Source organism: Drosophila erecta, unplaced genomic scaffold, assembly GCF_003286155.1.
Source record: "Drosophila erecta strain 14021-0224.00,06,07 unplaced genomic scaffold, DereRS2 tig00000021-arrow-pilon, whole genome shotgun sequence".
In the NCBI taxonomy this organism is placed as follows: Eukaryota; Metazoa; Arthropoda; class Insecta; order Diptera; family Drosophilidae; genus Drosophila; species Drosophila erecta.
Window position 1 is genome coordinate 2,778,631 of NW_020825198.1, and position 18,917 is coordinate 2,797,547.

Consider the following 18,917-nt stretch of genomic DNA (forward strand, 5'->3'; position numbering starts at 1 on the left):
ATGTGAGAGCTGGGCTCCGAGCAGGAAGTCGACCATGAAGCGGCAAATAAGCCAAACCACATTCCTAAATAATCAACACGCACGGAAATATATTCTAAATAGTCAGCACTCGAGGATATATGTTTAGTTATGTCAGCCTGGACTTAGAATGCCATGGCAATCAGTAGAGTGCATAATCTTTCGCAGTGCATACTCATAGTGCTATCCGGACTCGAGGTATAAACTATTGTGCCATTTTCTCCGTGCGACTGAAATCAAATTCCCATTTGGCATCGCCCATATCTGGAGCTCATGAACAATCGAATGCCCAGCTAGTGGCCAGTGTGGCATGCTCTAAATGATTATTGCAGCAGGGAAGCCGCCAAGTGTCCAGGGCTGGGACCACAGTACACCGAGCAGCCGACTCCACCTCCGTCTGCTCCATCGGAATACCCATAATTACACTGGGTGGGTATGACAAGCGGTTGTGGCCATGGTTGTGTGCTGTAGTCAACGCCCATGAACATCAATTTCAATTAGCCAAAGTGGCCAGGTTGACAGACAAACGTTAAATTTTATGTTCAGGGCGTTGGCGTGGCTTCTTGACAAATTACCACAAGTTCGGGTGAAGACAATGTTGCATGGTGTGGTTATCAATGATCATTATGCGGCAAGTGTTGATAGGATGTTGGAGCGACAGCACACGGAACAGGACATCGGCGGAGTGCAACAGAGGAGGCAGCTGGCCGCTGCCGGGAATGCCATTTAATCTCGTTAATTCGGCCTTTATCTTGTTAATGTCCCGCGATGAATAGGCCGCAGTTAAGCCCAGTTGGCCATTGTCACCGAACCCCTTTTGCGCCGCCAGTAATCTAATTTATGTGCGCTGACCCGCACCGCCCACCGCTGGTCACCACCCACGCAGTCGTTATCACTGCAAAAAAATACAAACTGGCTTTGGTTCCCTAATTCGAGTTAACAGCTTTGAACAGCACCAAAAAAGCACCTTTAAATTGAGATTTTAAAAATAGTAATTAAATACTCCAAGGCTTTAAAAGATGCCACCCATTGCGGTAGCTAGTCTTGACCTTCAGTGATTTTTTCGTGTGGTCTAACATTTAAAAGCATATTTCTGCATATTTCATTTCCATGTTAAATGGAAATATTTTCACTCTGTGACCAACGCCCTGCACTTTTTTCTTATTAATGAAGTGCCGTGTTTGTTTGTGCCGCGAGGAGCCCGCGACCATGGCGCATTGCTTAGTGGCCCGGAAGGTGCATCCTGGCCAGCCCATGCCGCACCCTCATCCTGGTGCAGCAGGCTGCCAGCCTGGCAACTTGGCAACTTGGCAACTTACCGCATCCTCGTGCTCGTCCAGCTTGCTGTAGCTGGCGCAGTCCTCGCACACTCGCTGCTGGCACTCGAAGCACGTCTTGTGGTAGTCGTCCGGCTTGAAGGACTTCAGACACACCCGGCAGGCTCCGGCCCTTCGTCCTGGCTCCTGCTTGGCCGCCGCCCCGCCTCCCCCGCCGCTCGCTGTCGCCGTGCCGCCACTGCCACCGCTGCCGCTGTTGTTATTGTTGTTATTCAGACTGCTGCCGTAGTCCTGCTGCTGCTGCTGCTGCTGGCTTTGATAGCTGGGCGAGCCGTAACTGCCGCTGGTATCCGCATCCGTCGGCACCAAAGAGGGGCGTGGCGACATTTTATTAACTGGAAAAGAGACAACGGAAAAGCGGGAGGGCCATGTAATCAATTACTGAGGCAACCAGTGAATGCAGCCCCTTGTCCAATGGAAACTTGTTGATTTTCCGCTGATTGCATGCCCTTTAGTACAGACTGTGGACTGACCCAAATGCAGTGTGTATTTTCCCCGAAGCCGCACACTCTGTTCTATGCTTAAATTGTTGTCAGCGCACATAATTTGTTTGGTTTGCTAATTGGGCTAACGACAGGCAGGCAAATGCAATAAATAAAACAATAATCGGATAAAACGGAATTTTCTGACAGCCTTCGTTACTCGTTAAACGCGATGCCCAAAATGGCAACTAAATCGGATTATTTCCCACTGGTAGACTAAAGTCGTCCTTTTATTAAATACTTAAAACAAAGCTCCTATTTAGCACGTAAGTTTAGTGTTGAATGCCTTTCGACTTGTCCCACTAAAGCACTCTCATAAATTACATAAAATCACTTATGCAACCTTTAATTTTTTATTCCAAGTGCTTTTTTCTCTGCAAAGAACCGCCCGAAGAAGTGAAACCTTTTCCAGAAACAGAACTGGCACACAGTTATATGATTATATGCATATACACCGAGTGTGTTTTATATATTGCACCCTTGAGAAAATGGCGAAAAGTTTATGCGGCCCGGAAAAGTCGCGGTGCATTAGTCACAGTCAGGAGACAAAAACAAAGGCGGTCTTTTGTTGTGCACCCGGCATTGCTCATACGCACAGTTGCACCTCGTGCTTTTTCACCTTTTGGCAAGTCACGCTTGACATTTTCAGCCGTAAAAGTGGCATGGTAAATATATGAAACAATGCTAGAGAGAAACCGGCGAGGAAAACCTTTTCCCTTTTTGTTTTAAAAAGCGATTTTACCTGCTCAAGGGAGCACTTAGGTGGCAGCAAAGATAAAAGAACTGCGCAACTATTAAAGTATTTGCAAGTTTTTCTGCTTTTAAATTATGTGTCAGCTCTTCACTGTGGTTGGCCACAAAAACCTGGGTGCTTGCCAACTGGCTGGAGACCACTTTCGCAGAGCTGCATCCTTTTGGGGGAGTCGAAGGGAACTCGAGTGCCAAAATATTTGCACAAATTATGTGCACAAATCTGTGTCGTTCTTTTACGATTCTGCTAAATAAACCTCGTGAAATAAGATTTCATTTCGTTCTAATAAATCGAATGGCTCGGCAATAAAATCAACAAGCCACAGCTTTCGCTTAGCTGGTGGCCAACTAAATTGTGATAAAAATGACACAAAAGTCAACACAACATTCCCATGTTTCCCGCTGCTTCTTTCAGCACTAAATAAATACAGCTGGGCACAAGATAATAGTAGTTTTAACATTATTCCCACGCATTCCTTTAAGCTTTCAACTCGGCTTGCTCTGTGCTTATTGATCTTTAATATACAGCAGCCAATAAGAATTTATCGTCTACACATCGTCCATAGTAAACTGCTATTACTTTGAACTCGGCTGTAGCTTGGGTGGTGCTAAAACAGAAGTCACCGATTTTATTGACTTTGTCGCAGCATTTATGGACCCCATAACAATGGCAGTGTGAATGGTGATGACTTGGCATGCAGCATCCACTGACCCCTTACATTATTCAATATGCGATGCAAACGAGCGTGAGCAGCAAATATATTGCGTATACGCACCGTTAGCCGCCGAATGCTCATTGCTGCGACATACGTGCCCTCGCAAAAACACACAAAGTTTGCTGAAAGTTTAGCAAGCAGCTTTACGGGCACTTGTATGAAAATTCATGCCATAAATTCGCATGCACTTACGGCAAGGATAACCGCCCAGAAAACGCCGCACACACACACACACACACACACACACCAGTAAATCTACACCACCTACATCCACTACAATCACGCTTACCTTTATCTGTGACGGTGAGCAGCGAGGAGGAAATCGTAGCCTTCATCTTGTTCAGGGCCCCCGTTTGGGAGGCGCCTCCTCCGGAGTCCGCTGCATGTTGCTGCCGTTCGCTGGGCTGCTCGTCGGTGGCCACCATCTGCGGAAAAGGGGAGAGAAAAAGCGGAAAGGTGAGAGGTCAGCGCGCGGGGCTAAGAAAATGTGGATAAATATTGGCGTATTGGGCTGTGGGTTTGATTTCCTGCAGCCGTAAATCTTTATTTGGTTCTCGGCTCGCCATGAACATAAAACGCGTAGCAAAATGACGGGATTATTGGAGTGTATTACAAAACCAGGTTTCCTGCTTGTTTAATTCTTTGTGTTACGTTTTTTGTCGAGTTATGACAAAAAAACAAATTTAAAGGTTCCAATACTTGCATAAACCTTCTATGCCCATTTTTAGGGTAAAAATAATCGGTATTTTCTTGATAGCAACTAAAGTATTGCTCCGAATATAGAATGTCCTACATCGTTGAACTCGCAATCAAAATGGCATTCGAGTAGCATTCACAGCTTAAAATGTAAAATTTTTGAGAATTTTCGGAAAATTTTATGATGTAACCCCTTACAAAAAATGTAAAAATTGCCAAAAAAATTGTTTACCAAAATTTGCAACTTTGTGATAGAGCTCGTTAGTTTTTGTTACCAGTTGCACAAAACACTCATTGTTTTCGTTGTGCGACGTTTTTTTGTCGAGTTATGACAAAAAAACCAATTTAAAGGTTCCAATACTTGCATAAACCTTCTATGCCCATTTTTAGGGTAAAAATAATCGGTATTTTCTTGATAGCAACTAAAGTATTGCTCCGAATATAGAATGTCCTACATCGTTGAACTCGCAATCAAAATGGCATTCGAGTAGCATTCACAGTTTAAAATGTAAAATTTTAGAGAATTTTCGGAAAATTTTATGATGTAACCCCTTACAAAAAATTTAAAAATTGCCAAAAAAATTGTTTACCAAAATTTGCAGCTTTGTGATTGGGCTCGTTAGTTTTTGTTACGAGTTGCCCAAAACACTCATTGTTTTCGTTGTGCGACATTTTTTTGTCGAGTTATGACAAAAAAACCAATTTAAAGGTTCTAAAACTAGCATAAACCTTCTATGCCCATTTTTAGGGTAAAAATAATCGGTATTTTCTTGATAGCAACTAAAGTATTGCTCCGAATATAGAATGTCCTACATCGTTGAACTCGCAATCAAAATGGCATTCGAGTAGCATTCACAGCTTAAAATGTAAAATTTTTGAGAATTTTCGGAAAATTTTATGATGTAACCCCTTACAAAAAATGTAAAAATTGCCAAAAAAATTGTTTACCAAAATTTGCAGCTTTGTGATTGGGCTCGTTAGTTTTTGTTACCAGTTGCACAAAACACTCATTGTTTTCGTTGTACGACGTTTTTTTGTCGAGTTATGACAAAAAAACCAATTTAAAGGTTCCAATACTTGCATAAACCTTCTATGCCCATTTTTAGGGTAAAAATAATCGGTATTTTCTTGATAGCAACTAAAGTATTGCTCCGAATATAGAATGTCCTACATCGTTGAACTCGCAGTCAAAATGGCATTCGAGTAGCATTCACAGTTTAAAATGTAAAATTTTTGAGAATTTTCGGAAAATTTTATGATGTAACCCCTTACAAAAAATGTAAAAATTGCCAAAAAAATTGTTTACCAAAATTTGCAGCTTTCTTATAGGGCTCGTTAGTTTTTGTTACCAGTTGCACAAAACACTCATTGTTTTCGTTGTGCGACGTTTTTTTGTCGAGTTATGACAAAAAAAACCAATTTAAAGGTTCCAATACTTGCATAAACCTTCTATGCCCATTTTTAGGGTAAAAATAATCGGTATTTTCTTGATAGCAACTAAAGTATTGCTCCGAATTTAGAATGTCCTACATCGTTGAACTCGCAATCAAAATGGCATTCGAGTAGCATTCACAGCTTAAAATGTAAAATTTTTGAGAATTTTCGGAAAATTTTATGATGTAACCCCTTACAAAATATGTAAAAATTGCCAAAAAAAATTGTTTACCAAAATTTGCAACTTTGTGATAGGGCTAGAGTTTTTGTTACCAGTTGCACAAAACACTCATTGTTTTCGTTGTGCGACGTTTTTTTGTCGAGTTATGACAAAAAAACCAATTTAAAGGTTCCAATACTTGCATAAACCTTCTATGCCCATTTTTAGGGTAAAAATAATCGGTATTTTCTTGATAGCAACTAAAGTATTGCTCCGAATATAGAATGTCCTACATCGTTGAACTCGCAATCAAAATGGCATTCGAGTAGCATTCACAGTTTAAAATGTAAAATTTTTGAGAATTTTCGGAAAATTTTATGATGTAACCCCTTACAAAAAATGTAAAAATTGCCAAAAAAATTGTTTACCAAAATTTGCAGATTTGTGATTGGGCTCGTTAGTTTTTGTTACCAGTTGCACAAAACACTCATTGTTTTCGTTGTGCGACGTTTTTTTGTCGAGTTATGACAAAAAAACCAATTTAAAGGTTCCAATACTTGCATAAACCTTCTATGCCCATTTTTAGGGTAAAAATAATCGGTATTTTCTTGATAGCAACTAAAGTATTGCTCCGAATATAGAATGTCCTACATCGTTGAACTCGCAGTCAAAATGGCATTCGAGTAGCATTCACAGTTTAAAATGTAAAATTTTTGAGAATTTTCGGAAAATTTTATGATGTAACCCCTTACAAAAAATTTAAAAATTGCCAAAAAAATTGTTTACCAAAATTTGCAGCTTTGTGATTGGGCTCGTTAGTTTTTGTTACCAGTTGCACAAAACACTCATTGTTTTCGTTGTGCGACGTTTTTTTGTCGAGTTATGACAAAAAAACCAATTTAAAGGTTCCAATACTTGCACAAACCTTCTATGCCCATTTTTAGGGTAAAAATAATCGGTATTTTCTTGATAGCAACTAAAGTATTGCTCCGAATATAGAATGTCCTACATCGTTGAACTCGCAATCAAAATGGCATTCGAGTAGCATTCACAGTATAAAATGTAAAATTTTTGAGAATTTTCGGAAAATTTTATGATGTAACCCCTTACAAAAAATGTAAAAATTGCCAAAAAAATTGTTTACCAAAATTTGCAGCTTTCTTATAGGGCTCGTTAGTTTTTGTTACCAGTTGCACAAAACACTCATTGTTTTCGTTGTGCGACGTTTTTTTGTCGAGTTATGACAAAAAAACCAATTTAAAGGTTCCAATACTTGCATAAACCTTCTATGCCCATTTTTAGGGTAAAAATAATCGGTATTTTCTTGATAGCAACTAAAGTATTGCTCCGAATATAGAATGTCCTACATCGTTGAACTCGCAGTCAAAATGGCATTCGAGTAGCATTCACAGTTTAAAATGTAAAATTTTTGAGAATTTTCGGAAAATTTTATGATGTAACCCCTTACAAAAAATGTAAAAATTGCCAAAAAAATTGTTTACCAAAATTTGCAGCTTTCTTATAGGGCTCGTTAGTTTTTGTTACCAGTTGCACAAAACACTCATTGTTTTCGTTGTGCGACGTTTTTTTGTCGAGTTATGACAAAAAAACCAATTTAAAGGTTCCAATACTTGCATAAACCTTCTATGCCCATTTTTAGGGTAAAAATAATCGGTATTTTCTTGATAGCAACTAAAGTATTGCTCCGAGTATAGAATGTCCTACATCGTTGAACTCGCAATCAAAATGGGATTCGAGTAGCATTCACAGTTTAAAATGTAAAATTTTTGAGAATTTTCGGAAAATTTTATGATGTAACCCCTTACAAAAAATGTAAAAATTGCCAAAAAAAATTTTTACCAAAATTTGCAGCTTTGTGATAGGGCTCGTTAGTTTTTGTTACCAGTTGCACAAAACACTCATTGTTTTCGTTGTGCGACGTTTTTTTGTCGAGTTATGACAAAAAAAACCAATTTAAAGGTTCCAATACTTGCATAAACCTTCTATGCCCATTTTTAGGGTAAAAATAATCGGTATTTTCTTGATAGCAACTAATGTATTGCTCCGAGTATAGAATGTCCTACATCGTTGAACTCGCAATCAAAATGGGATTCGAGTAGCATTCACAGTTTAAAATGTACAATTTTTGAGAATTTTCGGAAAATTTTATGATGTAACCCCTTACAAAAAATGTAAAAATTGCCAAAAAAAATTTTTTACCAAAATTTGCAGCTTTGTGATAGGGCTCGTTAGTTTTTGTTACCAGTTGCACAAAACACTCATTGTTTTCGTTGTGCGACGTTTTTTTGTCGAGTTATGACAAAAAAAACCAATTTAAAGGTTCCAATACTTGCATAAACCTTCTATGCCCATTTTTAGGGTAAAAATAATCGGTATTTTCTTGATAGCAACTAATGTATTGCTCCGAGTATAGAATGTCCTACATCGTTGAACTCGCAATCAAAATGGGATTCGAGTAGCATTCACAGTTTAAAATGTAAAATTTTTGAGAATTTTCGGAAAATTTTATGATGTAACCCCTTACAAAAAATGTAAAAATTGCCAAAAAAATTGTTTACCAAAATTTGCAGCTTTGTGATAGGGCTCGTTAGTTTTTGTTACCAGTTGCACAAAACACTCATTGTTTTCGTTGTGCGACGTTTTTTTGTCGAGTTATGACAAAAAAACCAATTTAAAGGTTCCAAAACTTGCATTAACCTTCTATGCCCACTTTTAGGGTAAAAATAATCGGTATTTTCTTGATAGCAACTAAAGTATTGCTCCGAATTTAGAATGTCCTACATCGTTGAACTCGCAATCAAAATGGCATTCGAGTAGCATTCACAGCTTAAAATGTAAAATTTTTGAGAATTTTCGGAAAATTTTATGATGTAACCCCTTACAAAAAATGTAAAAATTGCCAAAAAAATTGTTTACCAAAATTTGCAGCTTTCTTATAGGGCTCGTTAGTTTTTGTTACCAGTTGCACAAAACACTCATTGTTTTCGTTGTGCGACGTTTTTTTGTCGAGTTATGACAAAAAAACCAATTTAAAGGTTCCAATACTTGCATAAACCTTCTATGCCCATTTTTAGGGTAAAAATAATCGGTATTTTCTTGATAGCAACTAAAGTATTGCTCCGAATATAGAATGTCCTACATCGTTGAACTCGCAGTCAAAATGGCATTCGAGTAGCATTCACAGTTTAAAATGTAAAATTTTTGAGAATTTTCGGAAAATTTTATGATGTAACCCCTTACAAAAAATTTAAAAATTGCCAAAAAAATTGTTTACCAAAATTTGCATTTGTTAGTTTTTGTTACCAGTTGCACAAAACACTCATTGTTTTCGTTGTGCGACGTTTTTTTGTCGAGTTATGACAAAAAAACCAATTTAAAGGTTCCAATACTTGCACAAACCTTCTATGCCCATTTTTAGGGTAAAAATAATCGGTATTTTCTTGATAGCAACTAAAGTATTGCTCCGAATATAGAATGTCCTACATCGTTGAACTCGCAATCAAAATGGCATTCGAGTAGCATTCACAGTATAAAATGTAAAATTTTTGAGAATTTTCGGAAAATTTTATGATGTAACCCCTTACAAAAAATGTAAAAATTGCCAAAAAAATTGTTTACCAAAATTTGCAGCTTTCTTATAGGGCTCGTTAGTTTTTGTTACCAGTTGCACAAAACACTCATTGTTTTCGTTGTGCGACGTTTTTTTGTCGAGTTATGACAAAAAAAACCAATTTAAAGGTTCTAAAACTTGCATAAACCTTCTATGCCCATTTTTAGGGTAAAAATAATCGATATTTTCTTGATAGCAACTAAAGTATTGCTCCGAATATAGAATGTCCTACATCGTTGAACTCGCAATCAAAATGGCATTCGAGTAGCATTCACAGTTTAAAATGTAAAATTTTTGAGAATTTTCGGAAAATTTTATGATGTAACCCCTTACAAAAAATGTAAAAATTGGCAAAAAAATTGTTTACCAAAATTTGCAGCTTTCTTATAGGGCTCGTTAGTTTTTGTTACCAGTTGCACAAAACATTCATTGTTTTCGTTGTGCGACGTTTTTTTGTCGAGTTATGACAAAAAAACCAATTTAAAGGTTCCAATACTTGCATAAACCTTCTATGCCCATTTTTAGGGTAAAAATAATCGATATTTTCTTGATAGCAACTAAAGTATTGCTCCGAGTATAAAATGTCCTACATCGTTGAACTCGCAATCAAAATGGCATTCGAGTAGCATTCACAGTTTAAAATGTAAAATTTTTGAGAATTTTCGGAAAATTTTATGATGTAACCCCTTACAAAAAATGTAAAAATTGGCAAAAAAATTGTTTACCAAAATTTGCAGCTTTGTGATTGGGCTCGTTAGTTTTTGTTACCAGTTGCACAAAACACTCATTGTTTTCGTTGTGCAACGTTTTTTTGTCGAGTTATGACAAAAAAACCAATTTAAAGGTTCCAATACTTTCATAAACCTTCTATGCCCATTTTTAGGGTAAAAATAATCGGTATTTTCTTGATAGCAACTAAAGTATTGCTCCGAGTATAGAATGTCCTACATCGTTGAACTCGCAATCAAAATGGCATTCGAGTAGCATTCACAGTTTAAAATGTAAAATTTTTGAGAATTTTCGGAAAATTTTATGATGTAACCCCTTACAAAAAATGTAAAAATTGCCAAAAAAATTGTTTACCAAAATTTGCAGCTTTCTTATAGGGCTCGTTAGTTTTTGTTAACAGTTGCACAAAATACTCATTGTTTTCGTTGTGCGACGTTTTTTTGTCGAGTTATGACAAAAAAACCAATTTAAAGGTTCCAATACTTGCATAAACCTTCTATGCCCATTTTTAGGGTAAAAATAATCGGTATTTTCTTGATAGCAACTAAAGTATTGCTCCGAATATAGAATGTCCTACATCGTTGAACTCGCAATCAAAATGGCATTCGAGTAGCATTCACAGCTTAAAATGTAAAATTTTTGAGAATTTTCGGAAAATTTTTTGATGTAACCCCTTACAAAAAATGTAAAAATTGCCAAAAAAATTGTTTACCAAAATTTGCAACTTTGTGATAGGGCTCGTTAGTTTTTGTTACCAGTTGCACAAAACACTCATTGTTTTCGTTGTGCGACGTTTTTTTGTCGAGTTATGACAAAAAAACCAATTTAAAGGTTCCAATACTTGCATAAACCTTCTATGCCCATTTTTAGGGTAAAAATAATCGGTATTTTCTTGATAGCAACTAAAGTATTGCTCCGAATATAGAATGTCCTACATCGTTGAACTCGCAATCAAAATGGCATTCGAGTAGCATTCACAGTTTAAAATGTAAAATTTTTGAGAATTTTCGGAAAATTTTATGATGTAACCCCTTACAAAAAATGTAAAAATTGCCAAAAAAATTGTTTACCAAAATTTGCAACTTTGTGATAGGGCTCGTTAGTTTTTGTTACCAGTTGCACAAAACACTCATTGTTTTCGTTGTGCGACGTTTTTTTGTCGAGTTATGACAAAAAAACCAATTTAAAGGTTCCAATACTTGCATAAACCTTCTATGCCCATTTTTAGGGTAAAAATAATCGGTATTTTCTTGATAGCAACTAAAGTATTGCTCCGAATATAGAATGTCCTACATCGTTGAACTCGCAATCAAAATGGCATTCGAGTAGCATTCACAGTTTAAAATGTAAAATTTTAGAGAATTTTCGGAAAATTTTATGATGTAACCCCTTACAAAAAATGTAAAAATTGCCAAAAAAATTGTTTACCAAAATTTGCAGCTTTGTGATAGGGCTCGTTAGTTTTTGTTACGAGTTGCACAAAACACTCATTGTTTTCGTTGTGCGACATTTTTTTGTCGAGTTATGACAAAAAAACCAATTTAAAGGTTCTAAAACTAGCATAAACCTTCTATGCCCATTTTTAGGGTAAAAATAATCGGTATTTTCTTGATAGCAACTAAAGTATTGCTCCGAATATAGAATGTCCTACATCGTTGAACTCGCAATCAAAATGGCATTCGAGTAGCATTCACAGTTTAAAATGTAAAATTTTAGAGAATTTTCGGAAAATTTTATGATGTAACCCCTTACAAAAAATGTAAAAATTGCCAAAAAAATTGTTTACCAAAATTTGCAGCTTTGTGATAGGGCTCGTTAGTTTTTGTTACGAGTTGCACAAAACACTCATTGTTTTCGTTGTGCGACATTTTTTTGTCGAGTTATGACAAAAAAACCAATTTAAAGGTTCTAAAACTAGCATAAACCTTCTATGCCCATTTTTAGGGTAAAAATAATCGGTATTTTCTTGATAGCAACTAAAGTATTGCTCCGAATATAGAATGTCCTACATCGTTGAACTCGCAATCAAAATGGCATTCGAGTAGCATTCACAGTATAAAATGTAAAATTTTTGAGAATTTTCGGAAAATTTTATGATGTAACCCCTTACAAAAAATGTAAAAATTGCCAAAAAAATTGTTTACCAAAATTTGCAGCTTTGTGATAGGGCTCGTTAGTTTTTGCTACCAGTTGCACAAACCACTCCTTGTTTTCGTCGTGCGTCCTTTTTTTTGTCTAGTTTTATTTTGATTTTGTCAGATTTGTTTATAAAAGTTATTGTACAAAATTTAATTTTTGGTATTGGTGCAAGAAGTTAAAGCTACTCACCCCATTTCTTTTTCTTAAACATGGCGTGAGTGATCATTTTCATACCCTGAGATTAACTAAACTAGACGAATGTAATCATTAAATTCCCGGCCAGGGAGCAGTTTGCCCCGTGAGCAAGGTTATTACCCTGATGTTTCTCAGATTTTCTCAGATTTTTTTGCGCAGTCATCAGGGGCACGCAGGTGAAAGTAACGCGGTGCGTTTTATTTGATTTTTTTCTGTGCTTTGCTGGAGGCGTCTGAAGCGCAACAAATTGCCAAGAAATCGTAAAGTGTGGCAAGTAATTTTTGATTAAACAACGGGGGACCAAAGGCAGAATCCACCAGCCGGAGAGGCTTTCAAAAATTGCCGTCATTCTTTTTAATGCACACAGCCTGTAAGAAGGGGGATTCACCGGGCTCAGACGTCTATGTGTGTGTGTTTCAGTTTTCCGGGCAGAAGAATAACAATTGGAGGCGACTGGCCGACCAGCCGAGCCCCGAAAACATAAGTGCTGCTCTGCTCTGTCAGCATTTTATGAAGTGGAAATTTTCTATTTGCCAAAGCGCCAACGAAACCGGAACAAACAGCCGCACAGTTGAGTACACGGAAAACAATTGGTGGTTCTGCGCTAAGCCATTATCTCTCAAAACCTCTATCAAAACTCCTGATTCGCCAAATTTATGGCTGTTACTCAGTAGATAGTAGAACTAATGACTTCACCTCTGATACATGTAAGCATGTCTGTTTAATATGTTATCCAACGTCCGGATTAAAAACTACAAAGGATTATAATATTTTTTCGTATGCATTAAGTACGATCCATATAGTGCAGCCATCTCGTTCGCACAGCGCAAATTACGCTAAGTGCTTTGGCTGCAGCGCTTTCCTACCAAAGGTTGCCTACCTTTGTGGTGGGCAGGGGGCTTTAGAGGGTTAAGAGGGGGCTAGCCGGGAACTGGGGTGCCCAGGGGTTTAGGATCCTACTCTGGCAGGAACTAAGCGGCATCTAGTGTCAGATTATGGCCGCTTTGTGCTCAGCCTGGGCTACATTTTTGATGATGTCATTTGATGTCGGCCTGGTTATATTCATGCTGCGGATTTATGGGCTCCTTTCCAGCTACATTTTGCCTGCCAGCTTTGCCCATGGAAGCCCATGAAATCTTAGTATAATGTATAGTTGTTTGCTCGCTGCTCTTCCTGCCCAGATCCCAAACTTGCAGCCCAGGAACCCCACTTAATTTATGTGCTCAGGTGTCTGACGCCATTTTTCTTGTGCACGGGCAAACTACTCGGCATTCCTCACGACTTCAGCTCCTCCCACAGCGCCTGGCTCAATTATTGCCGTGTTAATTTTGTCATTTATTATGATTTTTTGCCTCGTCTGGCCCGCTCTGGGTCCTATGGCCCGAAGCCGCAAATAGTTTCATGTTTAGTGCCGAAAATTATGTGTTGACGTTTAAGAGCTGCTGTTCCCTTTGCCCGCCCCTCCTCGCCGCCCATATTCCACCGCCTTTCCGCTCGCTTTCCCCGACTCGACAATAACACGGCGCGCAATATGTGCGCCCTTTATGGCCGCAAAGTATGCTACATAAAACAGCAGTCAATGCGCGCTGCGATGAGGAGGCAGTCCTGGCGACCAACAGGGAGAAGGTGGCGCCTTGTCAGTCGTGAATGAATGCGTTTGCATTCCGCCAGGATAGACATCCTTGCAGTCGGAATGGAAATCAATAGCAAATGAAGCGAAAGCTGCGAGCAAATACTTTGCCACTTAAAAGTTGCGCACAAGTTTATAACGAATGCTGAGGACACGTTGCGAAATTTCTAAGATTAATTTGATGTCAGCTTAATAATTGTTCTTGAACACTAAATAATTTATAAGTTGTTAAAGCTGTAAATGGAAAATATAAACGCGTATTTTTTAATTGGAAATACATTTTCTTTACACGAGATGTATGCATTATTAAATAACCAATTCAATGGGCTCACAGCTTACTAAATTGCTGCTATCTGAAAAGTTTGAAGTAGTTATAAAAAGTTTCGGAGCTCAATGAATATTTTATTCAGGTGCAAAAAGTTTTCTAATTGCAACGAAGTTAATAAGCAAGAAAATTACTTGTGACTTAATATTTCATTATTATTTGTTGCAGCCAGTTAATTAGTTAATGAACAACGCTTACCACTTTTCCACTTTTTCCCTTCCCTCGCATGTTTTCAATTTTAATTTTAACTTGAGCTATTTAGGTCTGCTTTAAACTAGTGATTTTAATACACTCGATAGGAAGGGATATGATATGATAGCTATTCCAAGGGAACGCATCTTTTTCCTGTATGTAGCAAGTAGTTTGTGGGGCAGGCACGTGCTTGTCATTGGGCTCAAGGCTCCGAGTTGCCTGTTGCAAGTTGCAGCTGCCTGCCGCCTGTTGCTGTTTATGGCCTGCACCGAGGCACAATAAAGTGCAGCACAGTGACAGCAAGGGGCAACCGACAGGACACGTGTGGTCTGGATGGAATGGAATGGCAGGCATGGAATGGTCAGGCTGGTCTGGCCAGGATCTGTCCACAGGCGAGTGTAGTGGGGCCCACCGCAAGCAAATGGGTAACGAGCCAAGTGCGGCAGTGGTCAGGGAACTTTACAGCGGCCGGACTATTAAGGAAATTGCTGCAAATAAACTGCAGGAGATCGTGCAGCTGCCAGGACTCAGGTTCCAGTGCCTCGGAGAGTCCTTTGATGTCCTGCGGCCCCTGCGCATTTGTCGCCAAATTCCAGAATGGCCCGACTCGTTGTTAGGCATTTGAATGGCAAATAGAAAAAGTTTGCCATATCCTTTTTGCCAACAGACTTGCTAACGGACTGTCAACGGCTCATCATTGTCTTGAGATGGGTTCCTTTGGGCTTGGAAGTTGGACCGCTTTGATTTTGTGCTTCATTTGGTCTAATCAAACTTGGCGAAAACACAAAACACAAAAATCTGCAGCATTTAGTTGGCTGGCATTTGCTTGGCGGCCGGCATTTCCCCAGCCTTTCATTGCCAACTTGGTTTTTATTAACTTTGCAAAGTATTTTGTGCCAAACTGGAATTTCTACGGAATTTACACTTTTCGAAGGCTTTTCTTATTCTCCCTTCTCTTTTATTTTCGTGTTATTTTTGGCTTCACACGCCCATGTATAATTTTATTCTTTCCTTTCCCCTTACTCGCCGGATCCCGAACACAATTTCCGCATTATAAAAAGGGACACCAACCCGAGGCAGGTGCTACGCAGGATAATTGAACCACTTCGATTGTTGCCAGTCCGTTTGCGTTTATTTTTTGTGAATTTTTGATATTTTTCGGGCTTGTAAACAAAGGGAAAATCAGTCAGGCAGGCAAAGCATTTAAAGGGCTTTTTAATTAAAAAGTTTTGTTTGCCCTTCCGACAGGCATTTGGTTTTGAAGCCTGTTTGCGAAGGTCTTAGGCGATTACTAATACACGAACTTTAACCTGCAGCTGGGCCACGTTATGCAGTTCTGCGGAATATTGCGGAGTAAAAAATTATAAAATAAAAGAGTTAGCAACTCTTGGTTCCATTAATTGGCAATGGAGCCTGCGCAAAGAAGTTTTTAACGATTTACATTTAAGTGCGCATTTCGTGGGCACATGAAGGCAAGGGAATTAAAATTCCGCTTTTGTTGCATTTCATTCGCTACTCATTATCATCGGGGAATAATAATTAAAGAATCACAACTGGCGAATGAAAATGAAATTAAGCATAAATTACGAGCTTCTGCCAGTGACAACAATGCTGGCACTGTGATTTATATATTCATTAAATATCGGAGTGTCACTTACCTTTTTCATGAATGACATCACATTTGTTGGCAACATTTTGAAGTTTTTCTTTTTTACTGGCTGTCTTCCTTGGTTGAAAATGCGTTTCTCGTTCGCTTCGCTTCGCTTGTGTATTTAAAGTGCAATTAATCAAGCATCCGCCGTGTTGGACGGTGCGAATACGTAATGTTCGCTTTGTTTTGCTGGCCGCTGGTAAGCCGCTTTATGTCATTTCGTTTTGGATTGTTTTCGTTTCTCTTGGCCAGGTATTATTTGCTCTCTCCTCTGATGGCCATTTTTCACTGGCCATGTAAATAGGCATTGACAGGGGTATATTGGCATGCCAGTTCTGCATGTTGTGCCAACTCTCAATCCAGATTGATTTATGTGTAGCTCTAGTTGGGCACTTGGCTTTTAATTAACATTGGCCATAACTCACAAACGGTGTTATTGCCGCCGGCTGCAGCTGCTCCTTTTGGTGGAAAGCATGGAAAAGTACACCGAGAAAGAGGCGGAAAATTATAATTAGTCATTTGGCGATGGGAGAAAGTTGCACGCGGCGCTCAAAGTGCTCAACTCACGGACGTGTAATGGTCCGCTCGGCTTACACCGTACTTAGCCGGGATCCATAAATTTCCCTACGATAACCATCAACAGAGTTTTGGGTTTTCCCGCTCCCCCACAGCCTCGCACACACGCACATGCGGAAAAGTGGTGAAAAGTCGAGCGGCAAAGTTTATAAGGCGGAAATAATGTGTCGCCTGGCATGCAAAAGTCCTTTTCCATGCTGACCTGCATAATAGGTTGGTCCTGCTAAGTGGGTTAGCCAAGTGATTTTCAATAAGACTGTTTAAGCCAGTCTGAGTCTGGAGTTACAAGGACTGCAGTTCATTGCTGGCATATCACCATATTATTAAAACCTGTTATAATATATTGTGTTTTGTTTGAAAGTCAGAGTAATAAAAAGGAGTTCATTTCTACTCAACAACTATAAAAGATCCCTTCATTAGGGGAAAATAACATTACTTTTCTCTATACTAAAGGTAATTATTTCGTGCTCACTTTAATCTATTTTACAGATAATCAAATATTTATTTGTCAATGATATTAAAGTGGGAGTACACTGATTCCAGCCAACTATTTGGCTGCTGTCCTAAGCTCCTTGGCTGCCTAGATAAGCTGCTATAGATCCTCGCCAGCAAGCAGTGCAATCACAATGCTTTGGCCAGCTTATCGGGCGTTCACTGCAGCTGGGCTGCACTGCAAACAAAGGGGGAACGAGAGAGCTGGGGAAATGGAATTATTAAATGAAACGACCCACATAGCAATTCAATTGTCGAGCTGTACGCTCGATTTCAGCTGCATCGGTCTGGGGATATATACAAGTGTATAGGACTATTTATCTATATGTACGGATAAGCCAGTGCAATGGCATTTGCAATTCCCAATTCCCATTGAGGTTCCCAGGACAACGGATTAAAAGCGAGGGATGCCGATCAAGTTTGAAGTTGCCAACTTTGGCCAAGTCATTCGCACAGAATGCAGTTTCGTTGACAGGGGCTACTATCCTTTTTGCCATTTTGGCCATTGTGGGAGCAATTGAAAAGTTCGTAAAAAGTCATTCGAGATAGATACCAACATGGGGAATGTGTTTACGCCCAATGAAATACTCGACTTGGCAACTCGCCAAATGAGCTGGCTGGCGGCTGGCGGATGGCGGGCGAAGTTTTAAATTATATTTTGGGAAAATGAAAATTAGTTGCCGGTTGAAGCTGTCAAAATGCCAGCGACAGGACCTGCATTCCGCGCAGCGAAATCAGGACGAGTTTCGGACGATATTCGGAGGAAGATGGAAGATGTACGGCAAAGTGTTACAAGTGTTTGCTCAGCGTTTGGAGGTAGAGAGGTACGAGTAGAGGCAAAGTGTGGGCGCGGAAAATTGGGCGGAAAAGTGGGCGGGCAGCGACGACAGCCTCTCGTGCTTACACAAGCTTAGCGCACAAGGATGTGCTCATAAATTGTAACTTTCCGTGGCCGTTGTTGGTGTTGGTAACAAGCATGAAATCACATGAGCACACACATTCCGAAATCAACAGGACGAGAGGCAGCAGGACGCCAGGACGTCAGGACGCAGGGACGACGATGGATGCTGGATGCTGGCAAAGTTCCAGCCAACTTGGTCGGCTGTAGTTGGCACCCAGTTAATTAGCGCGAAATTGGGAGAATGAGTTTCCGAATCGGGCTCTGGGCCAAAAGCGAGCTCCCCTCGGGCGCGTTGCCTTCGTCCTGTGCATGCTAATGAAACTGATCAGATTGCCATTAGCATTAAAGGTCGCTGTGTGTGCGTGTGTGTGTGCGTTTGGTTGGAAATAATACATGCATTAAATAAAGTCCAACAAGATTTATAACCCACACGCTTAGATCCTGTGCAGCACCCCGGACCGAAGGACATCGCAATTGTCACGCACAGGCAAACAAAACTAGGAGAAAACAAAAAACCAGGCCGTAACCGAAGCAAATCGAAATTGAAACGCTCGAATATAGAAAGTGGCCACTGCACAGAAAGAAAAAGGTTTCAAATACTCAATTACCACGAGCTTTTTTGGTTACTAACCTGAGGTTCTATGAGAACCTGTTTAAATGAACTGCACAAGAAATATAGGCTGTTGTGGAAAAGGCTAAGCAAATGCTACAGAAAATACCCCTACTATATTTTGCTCAGTGCATGTCCAGTTGGATTTTGTTATTTTTCTGTGTGTGGGCTGCAGCAAACTTTCAATGTCCGGCGATTTATTGGGACAAACATCGCATGGGGTGTCAAAGTGAATTGTTATGCCGGAACGTGC

The 18,917-nt window shown here is 39.3% G+C and overlaps 1 protein-coding gene across 1 annotated transcript in view; it reads right to left on the reverse strand.

Moving 5' to 3' along the window:
- LOC6546285 (regulating synaptic membrane exocytosis protein 1) overlaps positions 1-18,917 on the reverse strand; it is a 63,840-nt gene that overhangs the window by 25,439 nt on the left and 19,484 nt on the right. The window contains exons 3-5 of the mRNA XM_015157985.2: positions 16,093-16,543; positions 3,593-3,728; positions 1,338-1,690 (exon numbers count right to left, since the gene is read on the reverse strand). Coding sequence (XP_015013471.1) covers positions 1,338-1,690; positions 3,593-3,728; positions 16,093-16,128 — 525 coding nt within the window. The 5' untranslated portion in view covers positions 16,129-16,543. The remainder of the gene's footprint in view (positions 1-1,337; positions 1,691-3,592; positions 3,729-16,092; positions 16,544-18,917) is intronic.